The sequence below is a fragment of the Rana temporaria genome, chromosome 1 (assembly GCF_905171775.1).
Source record: "Rana temporaria chromosome 1, aRanTem1.1, whole genome shotgun sequence".
Lineage (NCBI taxonomy): Eukaryota > Metazoa > Chordata > Amphibia > Anura > Ranidae > Rana > Rana temporaria.
The window spans coordinates 477,921,100-477,939,115 of NC_053489.1; the positions used below are offsets into that span (position 1 = coordinate 477,921,100).

An 18,016-nucleotide genomic window follows, 5' to 3' on the forward strand; every position below is an offset into this window, starting at 1 on the left:
ACATAAAAAAAGTTCCCAATAGGAAACCACAATGAAAAGAACACACATGTACATGTATCACAATGTTGCGTAAATTGGTCATAAGTGGTATATTCTCACTACACAAAATGTAGCCACCCATACATAATAAAGATGATGATGAGTAGTGGAAAAATCCAACGCGTTTCAAAATGTGTATAAATTGTATTCTACTTCAGGGATAAATACCACTTCTGAAATCACAGAATAAAGTATGAATACATATAAAATGCATATCACTTATAATATAAAGAAACACTTGACACCGAAATTCCAAGATGTCAAAAATATTATTGGAGAGAGTGCTTCCTCAACACCGATAGCCCTCCTCAATGTCTGCATAAGCCTTTCATCACATAAATAGGCCACTGGAAAAAAATTCCCCATAAGGGCACCAAAGACGGGAAAAGAGAACCAAACTAAGGTCCCAACCACCAATTTGGGGAGACCTATAAATTGAGAAATTGTATATATCAGCACTCCACGGATCTTTAAGAAAAGTGCCTACATCCCAGAGGGTAAAACCTGGCCCCCCAAAGGGAGGGACCCCCCAAACAGGCGAGTATACCCCCTCTGTGGAGAAGGGGCTCCCCATGTGGGATCACCCCATCCCACAGACCATGGTTGCCCCAATGGGAAAGCAGAAAAATAATTAAACTACTTACTGAATGGATTCTAAGCCATGCAGTATGGCTGACAACACTGCTCCCCCAGATAGCCCTTGTATATGGTTCCCTAACAATGTCATTCGAACAAGGAATGGTACGGAGAGAAAATGGCGCCAATATGACCCCCGGCGTCCTTCTTATATAGCCCATGTGGAGCAGCCATAGGGCCAAAAAAGACGCAATGCGATGACATCACATGACGTCCCAGTGTCATCCATGGCGACCAGAAATACGGCTGACATGCGTTAACCTTCCAGAACTAGGTGCGGTAACACCAAATTGGCGTGGCGTAATGACGTCACCCGTAAACAAACGGAGTGACATCACACGCAACGTTGACTTTGCCAGACTGAGGTGTGGAGTTCTCCATCGATGAAAGAGCGGCGTCCTCCGTAAAAAGCAGAATGACGACACACACAACGTGGAGAAAACCAGAGGGGGCGTGATAATGCTTTCTGTCGGTGAGGGCGGAGCAACACCACACACAGCGTGGAAAACCACCCCACAGCACCTAGAGTTCAGGACCACGCCACGAAAAAACAGGCGGCATTAATGACCTCATCCGCACAATTGGCAGAATGGGGTCACCGGAAACTTGAACTAACTATGGCAATGAAAAAAGAGTCTTGCCCAGAGTTATTTTTGTGTTTTATGTCTGCATATTATCAGATGGGTAAAGAGTTTCTCATATCTAATGTTGTCATGCAGACACAACACAGAGCTGACAGATGCAAGGTGTCACCTTGTGATGTTTGAGAGTACATACCTTTTGTAGAAGTGTGTCTATGCATAGCTACAATTTTCTTCCTATGAGAAAAGAAGTAGTCACATAACTATGAAAAAATGACATGCCAATGAGAAGTTTGAAGTTGGAGAAACAGGAAACGTTTTAGAGGGGGAAAGTATAATGCTCGATAAGTATTTCCAAATCAGGATGCCTTTGACTTTCAATGAATTTCTAGCAGGCTTTTATTCTGAAAGTGGTGTACTGTATGAAGTTTAAAGTGATCTGCTGCCACCACGAGGCTGGACATTTACTTGCTATTTAAATCCATATGAAACACATTAGGACTCATTTATAAATACTTGCGTGAAAGCTTTTGGAACAAACATGGGGTTTATGGTGTCAGCAATCAATCAAGTTGACCTGAGGAAACAAAAAAAAGTTATTTAATTGGTTACAAAATCAAAAACTTCCAATTTCCCTGGCTTTCAAGCTCCAGTTTTGTAAAGCCATATTAAAGTGGTTGTAAACCTTCCAACAAAAAAAAAACCCTGCAAGAGAAAGGCATAATGAGCTAGTATGCATTGCTATTAACCATCTCCTAAACGGTACCTACAGGTAAGCCTTATTAAAGACTTACCTGTAGGAAAAGTGTTAGTACTTTTGACACCATTTTGTGATCAGTGCTATAAAAATGCACTGATTACTGTAAAAATGACACTGGCAGTGAAGGGGGTTAACCTGCAGGGGGAGCTGAAGGGGTTAAGTGTGACCTGGGGAGTGCTTCTAACTGTTAGCTTGCATGGCTTGCTGTGACATGTCACTGATCGTTGTTCCCGATGACAGGGAACAGACGATCAGTGACATGTCAGGGGAAGGACGGGTAGATGTTGTGTTTACACTGACATCTCCCCTTTCTTCAGCTCTGTGACCCGATCGCAGGACACCGGTGGACATAGAGTCCGCGAATCCCGCAGGTACAGTCTTGGAGCTAGCAAATTTAAGGGGACTTATATATATGCCCATTTGCGCAGCCGTGCCATTCTGTTGACGTATATCCTCGTGCGGCGGTCGGGAGGTGGTTAAGTGGGCGTGTCCTTTGCCTAAATACTTTTGCTAAGAGGTGTCCCTCGTTTCCATCTCAAAAAGTTGGGGGGTATAAGAATTAGCTGGGAAAAAGGTATTCAGTGTCTTTCATGACTTCCAGATTAATAAATGTGGGCTGTGTCACACCCAAATGTTATTTTGAATAAACAGCAACTTTTCATCTGGGGTTTCTTCTTTCAACTTGATTGTATGTGTGTGTTTGTATTTGTAAGTATATACTATGTGTGTGTATATATATATATATATATATATATATATACATATATATATATATATATATATATATATGCCTTTACACGCACATGAACTTTAATGGCATCCCACTCTTAGTCCGTAGGGTTCAATATTGAGTTGGCCCACCCTTTGCAGCTATAACAGCTTCAACTCTTCTGGGAAGGCTCTCCAGAAGGTTTAGGAGTGTGTCTATGGGGATGTTTGACCATTGTTCCAGAAGCGCATTTGTGAGGTCAGACACTGATGTGGAGAAGGCCTGGCTCACATTCTCCTCTTTAATTCATCCCAAAGGAGTTCTATCGGGTTGAGGTCAAGACTCTGCCGGCCAGTCAGGTTTCTCCACCCCAAACTCGCTCATCCATGTCATTTATGGACCTTGCTTTGTGCACTGGTCAAAATAGTTTGGTGGAGGGGGGATTATGGTGCCGGGTTGTTCTTCAGGGGTTGGGCTTGGCCCCTTCGTTCCAGTGAAGGGAACTCTTAAGGCACCAGTGTACTAAGACATTTTGGCTAATTTCATTCTCCCAACTTTGCGGGATCAGTTTGGGGATGGCCCCCTTCTGTTTCAATATGACATGAGTACAGTTGGGAGAATCTATGGCGGAGAAGGATCTGGGTCTGGAAGAAGGATCTAGATCAGGGGGTCTCCAAACTATGGCCCTCCAGTTGTTCAGGAACTACAATTTTCATCATGCCTAGTCATTTCTGTGACTGTCAGAGTTTTACAATTCCTCATGGGACGTGTAGTTCTGCAACAGCTGGAGGACCGTAGTTTGGGAATCCCTGATCTACATCATAAACTTAATAATTGTATGCAATGCAAAGCAGTGGTTTCCAAAGAGCGTAAAATTTATTTCTTGTATTAAGATGTTTTGGACTGCATAGAGGGATATCATTTTGCCCCGGTACAAATCATTAGTAATACCTCCTCTGGATGTGATCTGGCATCCTTGCCCTGGCCACTGGTTGACCTTGTCCCGCCACTGGATCCACCCTCCTTGCATGTGAGACACTCCCTGGAATCTGTCTGCAATCTATTATATACCACTATATTAAATAAGATTAATAAAGTTGAATTCATGAATAATGCTCATTTGCATTGCATAGAAGCACTCTGTTTTTTTTTTAATTATCTTGTCTTTGAAAGCTTCTAGAGAATCTAGCAACATACAAAAATGCTTGAAATGTATACGCATACAAACCTGCCTCTTCTTTTCTTTACCAGCTCTTTGAAGATTTTACAACTGGCATTTGAAGCCCTTCAGGGATTAGAGTACATGAACCGTCACCACATGGTCCACCGGGCACTCTCGCCTGATAATATCTTGCTGGATGGAGAGGTAAGAAGTGATGTGATCGGTGGAGAGAATGAAAAGATCACTACGCTCCCTAAATGGAGTGCTTAGCGGTGATGCAATAATAACTACAGGTATATCTTCTTAAGTGGCATTGATGAATGAAAGGCACAAACGGTGATTTGATATAAACAAGACCAAGGATAAATCCAAGGAAAGATCCAAGCTTTACTCACCGACCAGCCCGCTGACAACCAAATCAACCTATCTAACAGTATGGCCCAGATTCACAGAAAGCGGGCGCACATTACGCCGCCGTAGCGCAAATAAAATACGCTGCGCCGACGCAGCGCAGAGAGGCAAGCATGGAATTCACAAAACCAGTGCTCCCAAAACTGCGCTGGGTTTCGAAGGCGTAAGTCGGCGTAGGTGGAAGTGGGCGTGAGCCATGCAAATGAGGCGTGACCCCATGCAAATGATGGTCCGAGCGCCAGACAGATACGTATCGCGAATTGCGCATGCCCCGGGACGTGGACGCATCCCTCTGCGCATGCTCACAAGCACGTCGGAACAACTGCCTAAGATACGCCGGATCACTGCGTACGCCATGAACGTAATCTACGCCCAGCCAGACACACGTCCAACGTAAAATACGCCGGCTTGAGTTCCCTGGTGCAGACCTTTGCATGTCTGCTGCTGGGTTACACCTGCTTTATGGGGCATAACTTTACGCCGAACGTACAACTTACGCGCACATCGCGTAGCCTGCGTCGGGTGCACGTACGTTCGAGATTCGCCGTATTTCCCTCATTTGCATATTTGAATGGCTAAACAATGGGAGCGTCCAGTCTAAATGTGCACCCACACTACGCCGGCGTAGGCAAGTTACGTCGGCGTGTTGAAGCCTGTTTTTAGGCGTATCTTAGTTTGTGGGTCCGGCGCACAGATACGACGGCGCATATTTGCACTTACGCAGCGTATCTTGAGATACGTCGGCGCAAGTGCTTTGTGAATCCGGGCCTTAGTGTTAAAACAGGGGTTCAGTCACATTTGCAAATACATGCGTAAGCTGCAGAGCCTCGTCACGGCACCCTGGTATCTGTGGTCCCATCTCTAGCTTATGAGAGACTCCACAATGGAAGCACATGCATTCTGATGGATAGGTGGAGGTCAGGTGGACTGAAGGGAGCCCACCCCTTCTTAAAGGTACAGGGGCACCCCGAAAATCGCACAATGGCTGCGAATGTGTCTGCATTGCCTGACCAATATAACAGTAATATTACAACAAAAAACGGTGTCCACTACCCCCCACCTATAAACTGGCCATTGCAGAAAGTATCTACATGATAGACAGATGAGCAGAGCATTTTTTCTGTGCTCAGGTGAGTCTGATAATTTCATGAGCAGCAATGTTCACATACCTAAAACGCCCCTTTTAAAAAAATAAAGGCTAACCATTTTTATTTTGATTTCACTAGCTGTCATAGTCATGTTAGAATCTACCAATCAACTAGCGGGTGTGAGAACATATTGTAGTTCTAGTGGCTATATTACTATTTTTCGCAATATAAATGTAAACCTATGATGCCATGATATCATATTAGACCAACATATTTACATTGACCCAGATTCACGTAGGAGATACGACGGTGTATTTCCAGATACGCCGTCGTATCTCTGAGTCTGAGGCGTCGTATCTTGGCGCCTGATTCAAAGAATCAGATACGCCAGAATTTTTCTAAGATATGACCAGCGTAAGTATCTTAACTGCATATTTATGCTGGTCGCTAGGGGCGTGTACGCTGATTTACGCCTAGAATATGTAAATCAGCTAGATACACCAATTCACGAACGTACGCCCGGCCGTCGCATTACAGATACGCCGTTTACGTTAGGCTTTTTCCGGCAGAAAGTTACCCCTGCTATATGAGGCGTAGATGAGGCGTACCAATGTTAAGTATGGACGTCTGGCCAGCGTCGAATTTTCCGTCGATTACGTCGTTTGCGTAAGTCGTTCGCGAATAGGGCTGTGCTTTATTCATTTACGTTCACGTTGAAAGCATTGGCTTTTTGCGGGTTAATTTGGAGCATGCGCACTGGGATACTTTCACGGACGGCGCATGCGCCGTTCGTAAAAAAGCGTCATTTACGTGGGGTCACAATACATTAACATAAAACACGCCCACATGTTCCATATTTGAATTAGGCGGGCTTACCCTGGCCTATTTACGCTACGCCACCGCAACTTTGCTTTGAGAATACTGCACTTGCCTGTCAAAGTTGCGGAGGCGTAACGTAAATAGGATACGTTACACCCGCTCAGAAATACGCGCTCCCTACGTGAATCTGGCCCATTGTGTTCAATTCTGAATTATAACATTAATGGAGGTAATGTGGGATACTATAGGTTTAGTTTCCATCTAACAGTCACAGGGCCAAAATAAAGAGCCTTACATAATGTACTATGTTTTATAGAACAGTAGAAAATAGAGGTGTTGATGTTGAAAATACAATTTTCTTGCAAGTATATATGCAATTTATAAATTCAATGTTATACATGCTCTAGCGATTTCAAACCTAAATACAGAATACACAAAATGTGATAACGTTGTCAACCCAACGTTCATTCATAAACTTAAGCATAGTAAACACAGTTTACTATGCTCAGTTATCAATAAACACAGGAGCGATTGGTGCCGATCGTTCACTGTGCCCAATTCTGAAAAGGAAGGGGCCAGTAAATGACATACGTACCAGCCCCTTCCCCCTCTATCCATCCAACTACTGTCTTAGAGAGATTTTCCTTCACTTTCTGTCCTGCAAACTCAAGAAGCAGGATATATTCCCAGTATAAGGGGAATTCATTCTTATTTGTCACAAACCAAGTGTCCTCATTGCAAGATTCCCCCTCTATTCCACCTCTGGTAGCACCTTACATTTTTGGATTTACCCTCACTTTCATTCCCGGTGACATCAGTGATCAGGACAGTTCGAGAGAGTGAAACTCCCTAATGAGGACACAGATAACCATTAGAACTTGACAATAATTCTAACTCCTCACCACTCTACACAAATCTTAGGCCTAGTACACACGAGAGGATTTATCCGCGGATACGGTCCAACGGATCCGATGAAGTGTACTCACCATATGATCGAAATCCGCGCCGAAATCCCATCACGATGACGTGTCGCGCCGTCCGCGACGCTGTCATATAAGGAATTCCACGCATGCGTCGAATCATTACGACGCATGCGGGGGATCCATTCGGACGAATTGATCCGGTGAGTCTGTACAGACCAGCGGATCAATCTGTTGGGATGGATTCAAGCGGATAGATTTTAACCACTTGAGATCCGCGCTATAGACGAAATACGTCCGCAGCGCGGCTCTCAAGTGCCAAGTGGCCGTTTAAACACGGCCTTCTATGTGCATTACCCGCGCGCGCCACTGGGTGGCGCGCGGCGGGTAAAAACTGTCCCGGCGCATCGCCGAAGACCCGATGCGTGTACCTGGCGGCCGCGATGTCCGCCGGGTACACGCGATTGTCGGTGACACGGCAGGTGACAGCAGGGACGTGGAGCTCTGTGTGTAAACACAGAGCTCCACGTGCTGTCAGAGGAGAGGAGACCGATCTGTGTCTCTTGTACATAGAGACACAGCATCGGTCCCCTCCCCCAGTCACCCCCCTCCCCCCACACAGTTATAACACACCCAGGCTACACAGTTAACCCCTTCCTCACCCCCTAGTGTTAACCCCTTCACTGCCAGTCACATTTATACAGTAATTCGTGCATTTTTATAGCACTGATCGCTGTATAAATGTGAATGGCGCCAAATTTGTGTCAAAAGTGTCCGATACGTCCGCCGCAATATCCCAGTCCCAATAAAAATCGCAGATCGCCGCCATTACTAGTAAAAAAAAAAATAATAAAAAAAATCATAATTCTGTTCCCCATTTTGTAGGCGCTATAACTTTTGCGCAAACCAGTCGCTTATTGCGATTTTTTTTTTTTTTTTTTTACAAAAATACGTCGAAAAATACGTATCGGCCTTAACTGAGAAAAAAAATAGTTTTTTAAAAAAAAAATTGGGATATTTATTATAGCAACAAGTAAAAAAAAAAAATATATTTTTTAAATTGTTGCTCTTTTTTTGTTTATAGCGCAAAAAATAAAAACCGCAGAGGTGATCAAATACCACCAAAAGAAAGCTCTATTTGTGGGGAAAAAAAGACGCCAATTTTGTTTGGGAGCCACGTCGCACGACCGCGCAATTGTCAGTTAAAGCGACGCAGTGCCGGACGCTGAGATTTCGCCTGGGAACGAAGGGGGTTTATGTGCCCAGTAAGCAAGTGGTTAAAGCATGTCTTCAAATTTTTATCCGCTTGAAATCCATCCCAGGGGATAAAAATCCGCGGAAACAGATCCGCTGGATTGTACACACCAGGGGATCTATCCGCTGGAGCCGGTCCGCGGATCAATTCCAGCGGATGGATCCTCTCGTGTGTACGGGGCCTAAAAGGAATAATTTTGCCTCCACTTATCCTTTGATATTTATTATTCATTATTCAGTGCAGGCATACCGTGGGAGTCCTATGTCAAGCTATGATATCAGTTGTTGCATGCTAATAAGTAGCTTCCTAAGTCATGTTTTGCAAAGGGGTCAAATACTTATTTCACTCATTAAAATGCAAAACTATTTACCCGTATAACTTTTGTCTCTTGTATTGTATTGTGTCTCTCACTGATCAAATAAACCTACTATTAAAAATATAGAGTGATCATTTGTCAGTGGGCAAACGTAAAAAATCAGCGGGGGATCAAATACTTTTTTCTGGTAACTTTTTCCTCTTTTATGAATGTTTTCAGGTGATAAAATCTCTTAAAGTGGTGTTACGGCCGAAATTACACTTTTTAAATACAAATACCCCTATAATCACCCCCCCCCCCCCCCCCCACCAAATCGTATCACCCCAGCACATTGCTTTGCCTCTTTCTAAATCGCATCACATCACACCATCACGCCACCAAATCACATCTCCCCAGCACATTGCATCGCCCCAGCACATTACATTGCCCCCCGCCAAATCGCATCACATCGCACAAGCACATTGCATGTCCCCCACCAAATCGCATCGGCCAAGCACATTGCATTGCCCCCCGCCAAATCGCATCACATCGTACCATCACATTGCATCAACCCAACACATTGCATTGCCCCCTGCCACATCACATCGCACCAGCACATCGCATCACCCCGCCACCAAATCGCATCACCCCAGCACATTGCATTGCCCCCCCGCCACATCACATCGCATCACCCCGCCACCAAATCACATCACCCCAGCACATTGCATTGCCCCCGTCACATCACATCGCACCAGCACATCGCACCAGCACATCGCATCACCCCGCCACCAAATCACATCGCCCCAGCACATTGCCCCCCACCAAATCGCATCACATCGCACCAGCACATCGCATCGCCCTGCCACCAAATCGCATCGCCCCAGCGCATCGAATTGCCCCTGCCAAATTGCATCGCATCAACGCATCACCCCCCCCCCCACCACCACCAAGCAAGTAGGAACTTCCAGAAACAGCCGTGTGAATGTAGCCTCATATATTTTATTATCTTTAGGGAATCAAGCATTTTGCGGTAAAACTACACTGCAGTATACATACAAATTGGTATCATTGCTACTTAACATGTGGTTACATTATTATTATTGTAATATTTATATTATTGTTGATATATTGTATACAGAAATAATATATATTTCTGTTTCAGGGGCACATAAAAATGGCTAAATTTGGTCTTTATTATATAACGGATCATGGAGCAGATGTAGATTTCCCAATAGGGTAGGTAAAAATGCTGTTCATATGCTTTAATAAAAAATGTCCAGTAGATGGCAGCAGTATGCCAGGGTATAGTAAGCACTGTTAAAATACTTTCAGTTCACTGAAGCTGCCTTTATGAAATGTATTTTCTAGTTCTATTACTAAAAAAGGACACCATTAATGTCTAGACAACTTCAGTTTAACTTCTGACATCACCGCTTCTACAATTAGATGTAGTACAATGTGACCATCTGGAGGTTGCATCGATTTTAAAAGCTGCAAATGCTCCCACCATTTGTATTTCATAGCAGCATTTCTGCAGTCCAGCCAGGCATGGGAATGCAGCTTGAGCAACATCATAAGGGAGCCATAAGGAATCGATGTGCTGCCCAGAACAGTCATTTGGATTCCATGTGTATTTTGTTTCCTAGTACAGTTCTGGTGATGGGAGCAATTACCTGTACAAAAATATTTTTGGACACTTTTATATTAAATTGCAATATGTTTTTTTTTGCAGAGCAGATTTCTCCTTTAAGTGCAGCATCAAAACAGAACAAATTTTTCTTGTTTTAGATAAACTCGGTAAGGGTTAGAACATCTCTCCGGGTTTTATTGCCATCTGTCTGTTACATCAAAGAGAACCACCATCTCAATTTGTCCTGGTAAAGTAGTTAGGGGCAATCCAAAACTTTACAGCTGTATAGGAGTAAAGGGTACATTTTCTGACAACTGTCATTGGTGGTATTTTGCAGAATTTTCTGTTTCTTTTGTGTCACTGGGGACAGGAAAAGCTTGGAAATTTCTCTGATGGGCACACAGATGGCAGTTAAAACCTGACAATGGGCATTTTAACCCTTCCACACTCCATCCTCTTTAAAAAAAAAAAAAGATTTTGGCTGGAGTTGCACCTTAAATTAAATAAGTTGTTGAACAGAACTGTAAACTCAATGATATCAATATATCATGCTCAATATATAGCATTGCTGATTTTATTTATATATAGATATAGAGAGAGGTGGGCAAACAGAGTGATGCCTAAAATGTGCCAATAGACATGAGAAAGACTTCTGATCCAGCCATTTTTGTATACAAGGCACATGCACGTACTTCTGCTCAGGCTTCTTGGGTGACATAGCGGCGATACAGGTTAGAAAACCTTGCTGGGCCTATGCTTTCCTCCCTGGCATTTTGGGCCAAGCCTCAGGCAAACATGTGCGTTTATAATTCTGGTGGATAACTGAGATGCCTGGATGATTGGATTCTTCCAATCATGAATGTTGAATGTTATTAATAATCATCTTTCCTTTTCAATCTGCTGCGCTTTAATTTTCTCTAAAATTCAATTCAATATAGCAAACTGGAGGGTTTTCTGTACACCAGTTTGTGTAGAGAAGGCTAATTCCTACTGGGAGTATCTCACCAAAAATGACATTTTTGTTGCAGGGGATGCCTGAAATCTGACTTGTATCTTAGTGCAGACTTCTGGGGAAATCAGTGAGCCAATCACACAAGCAGGAAATTATGTTTCTGGGGAGTGGTCAGTACACATTCTGTTTACAGAACACCTCCAGGTAGCCATATTGCATTTTAGGAAAGTTGCAGAGCTGCAGATTGAAAAGAATATTACATTTTTAATAACAGTCAATCACAAAATGACTTGTCACAATTGTATACGTTATATTTTTTTATGTGCAATTTTTTTACCTCACAAAAGTAGAGTTACCTTTTAAGGCAAATGTGCAGGTATCATGGCATGCTGTGCTTTAGTTTTATCTGTATATATCTCTATTGTGTTTCTTTTTATACTGCTCTTTTCTAGATATCCATCGTACTTGGCTCCGGAAGTCATTGCCCAAGGGATTGTAAAATCCAAAGATCCCACTCTGCATGAAAAGCCTCGACCCTCTGGACCAAAATCAGATGTGTGGTCTCTGGGTGTGATTTTATTTGAGCTATGTGTGGTATGTGAAATGCTTCTGTTTCTCTGCTTTGATTGCTGCTTTTAGCTGGGTGGATATGGGGGAAATATTGAGACCAGCTGGTAGATTTTGTGGTCAGTGGTTGAAAGGAGATTTCCAGTGGAGTGTCATTTATCTGCAGTAAGTAGCCTCTGACCCAAGTGTAAAAGCAATGTTGCTGCTCTGTGTTTTAGTGATATATTGTAATGTCATATGATATGAAACTATTGTCAGACAGACTGTCTCCTTCCACCCACCAAGAAAACACAGCTGTTTCTATCTATACTGTATATTGTAATCACATTACAATATTAGGCACAGCAGTAAATAGATAAGGATAACATCTTTAGATGCGTGCGCTTAATGTTAAAATATGTATGGTTTAAATTAAATGCTACAGATTTTTGATTCCTGTCTGAACCAAAATGTGCTAAATGTATAGAAGGTGTTTATGTAAACCTCGGGAATAAATGAAATGGTAAACGGGACCACTTTTTTAAGGTGTTCAGTCTGCCTAAAATCAATTTTTTAGTATATAGGTGATGAGAATGCTAGTTACCTGGCTGTTTTTAGCAGGGCTGTGGAGTCGGAGTCGAGGAGTCGGAGTCGGGGGAAATTTTGGGTACCTGGAGTCGGCAAACAATGCACCGACCCCGACTCCGACTCCTACTAAATTTAGATTGAAATAAAAAAAAAAGCAAGTTTAAATGTCCCAATTCACAAAAAGTTATAATTAATGACTTCTCTACTGTAAGAATAAAGACCAATGCATGCAGTGCCTCACGTAACCGCAAAACGAACACGTTAAGTGACCGTGAAGAAGCATGCTTTTCATGTGCTTCACTATATGGCACGCAACGCACAATTAGGAGCTGCAATACTTATACTTTCCATAGTGTTGTGTTCTGCTTTTACAGGGAACGCATGTTAGAGAACCAGTAAGTGTCCAAATAAAAAAATTCCAACAGGAGTTTTATAAAGCACTAAAAGAAGTTGAAAAGTATGATCGCTCATCAAAACTTACTGTTGAAGAAGCCATCCTTGTTTATCCAGAGATCGTTAGTGATGTGGCCAGAATAGTTACTGCAATGCCACCCACCCAAGTCAGTGTCAAAAGATTATTTTCAGCCCTAAAAATAATAAAGTCTGACTTAAGAGCCTCTATGAAAGAGGATCTGGCAGAGGCAATTCTCTTCCTTAGAACTCTACATTGAATTGATTTGCATTTGCTAAGCCTACAACTACATTTCAAGATTAATATAAACCATTTATAGGTTTTACAGATTTTGTTTTTGGCTCATTATAGATAAGCTTTGTTTTTGTTCTAAAACAACCAAATAATGTGGTTTGTATTTTTTAACTGGTAAAGATCCTGTTCCTGATGTTTATGCCTGCAGCTACTATCCAGCCACTTGATTGATTAATAAAAAAAAATTAATAAAACTTTGTTTTCATTGTGTTTGTCTTTTGCTTAAACTGTGCAATACAGTAGACTGTTGGCTTCCCAGCCAGTAGTCCTGTGGTAGGTTGCGTTTCTTTCCCTCAAGGAATGTATAAAATACATTTGCATATTAATACAGAGGAGTCGGGGAGTCGGAAGTACATAAAACTGAGGAGTCGGAGTCGGAACATTTATCTACCGACTCCACAGCCCTGGTTTTTAGATTACATTTTTTTGAGTCATAGATGTGTGAGAAGCATGGTACCCATAACCTAATTGGTTACTGTGAGCAACACAAACTTTGAGATTTTTTTTTATTATTCTTTCAGGCACTTTAATTTATATTGCCCAACTATTTAAAAGTATCAAGTGCATGTTTTTAGGCATCCAGCAATAAACTGTAAACATGGCAGACTGAAAACATTTCTGACTTCCTGGACAAACCTATTTTTTCCTGCCTTGGTTATGTTTTCTAAATTTTGGTATATAATGGTAATATAAGTTTCATTGCCACACACATTACTGTGTCTATTAGGTTTCTGCCAATATGGCCCCCCCTTTTTTTTTTCCATAGATTTTTTATTTGGTTCTTACAATGGTACAAGGTTGGGGACAATAAAAGGGAAGACCTAAGGAATACATTCCTAACACATATGCTGTAAATGAGTGAGCAAGCACTGCATCCCTGGTAACGGGCGTGCAAACTATAAGGAGACTAATGCCGCATACACACGATCAGGCTTTTGCCCGGCCAAATCACATCGGAATTTCATCGGAGAAAAATAGAACATGTTCTATATCTAAACTTCGATTGAATTCATCGGAATTTCCAAAAAACTCAGATGGGGCTACACACGATCGGAATATCCAATGGAAAATCTCTGTCTGACTTTTTCCATCGGGAATTCCGATCATGTGTACGTGGCATTAGGCAAAGAACGAATGCATCTCATAGTTAACCCTGATGAACTGTGCTTGCATTTATCTGGTCATTAAAAAGGCTAAGCAGAGAAAAGAGTAGAAATATGATAGAAGGGAGAGGTAGGGGTCAAGAGTACATGGGGTAGGAAAGAAAAGGAGAAGGGCAACCCATTACTGCCTTGGGGTACCAAAACCCTAAAAAAAAAAAAAAAAAAACTCACAATTTTCATTTGTAGGAGGAAATATTCAATCCATAGGGCCCAGATCTTGTCAAAGGTGGCTGTTCTAACCATTTTGCTATCATTTTTTCAAAATCGTGGTCCCTTTTAAATCCTATTCTTCACCTCACGAACATTGTGGACCGGAGATCTCCATGCCTTGGCAATTGTGTGCTTATTGTCTGTAAAAAAGAATACCAATAACTTAAATTGAAGAAATGTAATTAGTTTTTTATGAGTAGTGCTTCTCGTGGGTCTATGTTAAGTGCACAGCCCAGAATGATAGTAACATGTAGGGATGCACCGATAACATTTTTTTAGGACCAAGTATGAGTACCGATACGTTTTCTCAAGTACTCGCCGATACCTATTTTTAGTGTCATGTGACATTATTAAATGAGCTAATATATTAATCTAATGCTTAATCGATATTATTTTATTATAGCATTTTAAAGCACACCCGATTTCGCTTGACATGTGAATCAATCCGGCTTTCTATGGAGTGGGTTCACATATCAGCTAGCCACAGTGTGATTTTCCAAAGATTTAGGTGCGATTTCCAGTGTTATAAAATTCATACTTAAGCGCACCTGAACCTCTGAATGAAATTGCCCTGGACTGTTTTACAAATCGCACTGGACACATTTTAAAGGCAATGGTTACAGTCTGCGGACTTCAAGGTAACGGTTCCCGTATTGGAGCATTTGCATGAGTACAAGTACTCGTACAAATGCTTTGTATCAGTGCAACGCTAGTGATAAGCCTCTATACCTTGGTCCACAAAGCATGGGCAATGCCATTCTTTTTTTTGTTTTGTTTTGTTTGCTGCCTTACATCTTCAGATTCACAGTTGTGAACATTTATTTTGTTTGGGAATGGGTTTAAATAAAAAAATCTCTGTTAGTTGAGCAACACTGGAGAGAGCCATGGATGATTAGAGAACATTAAAGGGTCACTAAAGGAAACATTTTTTTTTGCTGAAATGACTGTTTACAGGGTATAGAGACATAAAAGTTAACTGATTCCTTTTAAAAATGATTAAAAATAGATTAAATTTAATCATATAATGTGCCTCTAGTTTCACTTTCGCTTTTAAACTGGTTTCATGTTTCTGTGAAGTAAAGAGACACACAGAACAAAAACAAACAAATCCAGGGCAGTGTTTTGTTTTTAAAATGAATCTGATTGGTTCTGAGGAGTTTTAGACACACAGCTTGGACCACAGTGAAAAGCTGCCATGAGATTTTTCATAAGGAGCCAGACAAGCAGGAAGTGTGGAGATCAGAGCAGAATTACAGCTACTTCAAAGCAAAAACGAACAATGAGGACATGAAACCAGTACTGCAGTAAGGTAAAGGAAGCTATTTGGCTAAAAAAAAATTCCTTTAGTGATCCTTTAAATAGAAGATCAGTCCAACCAAAACTGAAATGGATGCCAGATTATTGCCCACCAAACTTTGGATAGCTATGGCTCACTCCTGCAAGTTCTCATGTGTTCCTACCTGTCACAGAAAGGGCTCTGATTCCCCCACTGAAGTATACTGCAGCAGATATACAATAGAAGTGACAAAGTTTAGCAGTCCCGGAGACTTCAAGAAATAGAATAATCTTTTCACTTATCAGGAGAGTAACATTTAAAATGGGCTGTTGGTATGACTAGCAATTCCTTTGACTACTCTACTGTATATGTTTATTCCTAGCTAATGCATGAAATGCTACAAGTTAGATACATGTCTTTCTGGATTCATCTTGTGCTTGCTGTGGGCAGTACGGGACATGGTAATATTCTTAGAAAATACATGCAGCAGGAAATCATATGTATTTTATTTTTAAGTACGCTTGTAGTATATAGACTTACATTTTACAAACTAAGTGGCCATATCTAATAAATGTATTCCTCTTTTTTCAGGGAAGGAAATTATTTCAAAGCCTTGATATTGCTGAGAAGCTAAAACTTATACTTACACTGGGTATGTAATAAAAGCAGATAAATTCTTATTCAGTTGCATTAAAACTTTGAAACCTAAAATCCTTGCAAATAGCTACAGTCATGGGAAAAAATAAATATGCAGCGCTCATTATGAGAAATAATTAGGGGGATTGCTGCACATTTCCTTTGGTTTCTTTATTTATTTTCCATGTGAAGTGTGTGAGCAAAGCTTCTAATAATAGTTTTTAGTTGGCTCACTGTGAAATAAATTTATATACTGTACATGTGAAAAATTAAGTGTACCCCTGGAAATTGATGATTATATCAACATAGTTGAAAATTTAGGCATTTATTAAAACAGTGCCTATAGATAAAGATGATATACTTGAATATAAATGTTGCCTTTTCAATCATTTATTCAACAAAAATACCAATAAATGTAATAGTGTGCTACGTAAAAAGTAAGTACATCCTTGGTCTCAGAAACTGGAATTTCTTTGGCAAAAATTACTTCTTGCAGGTCTTTGGTATAACTGCCAACCGATCTCTGACATACATTTTGTTTTTTGAAAATTTATTTTTATTTAAGATGATTTGTATAAGTACAGAACATAGCCTTTGGGCATTCCTTGGCTAACAAATACAGACAGCACAAACTGCTAAATAATAGAACAAAACATTCCAAACATTGCGCTTGGCCGTTCTAATAATTTGTTTCAAGGATAAATTAATTACAAGGAGATTCCTGCTTCCTCTTAACCAACAGAGTGATACATCAGGAGAACGTTTACTCAAAGTTGGATTTATACCTTATCTAATGAAGCGTGAGTCACTGCAAAGGAGTAAAACCGTATATATCTTAGGCTAAACCATATCAGGGGCGAATAGATTCAGTCCATGGACTTCTGATCGTCAGCTGTATAGTCTGAGTCTGTCCACAAATGCCAGACCTTCTCGAATTTTTTAGGGCAACCCTGAGACAAATAGGTAGCTTTGTATAGGGGTACAACCCTATTGATTAGATGCTTCCAGGAGGACAAAGTAGGGGCCGTGGCTGATTTCCACTTAAGCAATATCGCCTTCCTGGCATAAAATAATAAGAGACCCAATAAAGTATGCATAGCCCTATTAACGGCCAAAGAGTCAACTAACCCGCCAATAGCTACTAATCTGAGGGCACTCCCAAAAGGTATGGGCAAATCCTGCAGGGTCGCTAGAACACCTCCAACAGCAAGAAGAGGAATTAGGGTAGATACAATCTACTCTTTGCGATGTAAAATGTCTTTAGTCGTTATTAATACTTGGAATGGGCTGTCCCAGAGATCCTCCCAGTCTTCATTATCCAATTCCTACTCCGAGTGCCACAGAGTAAGCAGGGATCTAGACCCTCATTCTCTGACATACATGTTTTTGACCACTCCTTCACGCAAAAGTCCTTCAGTTGAAAAATGTTTTTATGTCTCTTTGCATGTACTGACCGTTTTAAATCCCCCACAATATTTAAATGGGATTCCTAGGAGAGCTTTGACACAGCTGTTAATTTCTTCTTTTTTTTTGTCATTTCTTGGTGCAGTGAAAGGTCTATTTCCTGTTCAACTTTAACATTTAGACAGATGGCCTAAGCACACATCCATATGATGCAGAATGTATAGTTGCCT

General features: G+C 41.3%; 1 protein-coding gene across 1 annotated transcript in view; it reads left to right on the plus strand.

Moving 5' to 3' along the window:
• The window catches only part of TBCK (TBC1 domain containing kinase), a 361,383-nt gene that overhangs the window by 81,763 nt on the left and 261,604 nt on the right, over positions 1 to 18,016 (plus strand). Inside the window, exons 4-7 of the mRNA XM_040329676.1 lie at positions 3,977 to 4,091; positions 9,838 to 9,911; positions 11,710 to 11,851; positions 16,338 to 16,398. Of these exons, the coding sequence (XP_040185610.1) occupies positions 3,977 to 4,091; positions 9,838 to 9,911; positions 11,710 to 11,851; positions 16,338 to 16,398 (392 nt within the window). The remainder of the gene's footprint in view (positions 1 to 3,976; positions 4,092 to 9,837; positions 9,912 to 11,709; positions 11,852 to 16,337; positions 16,399 to 18,016) is intronic.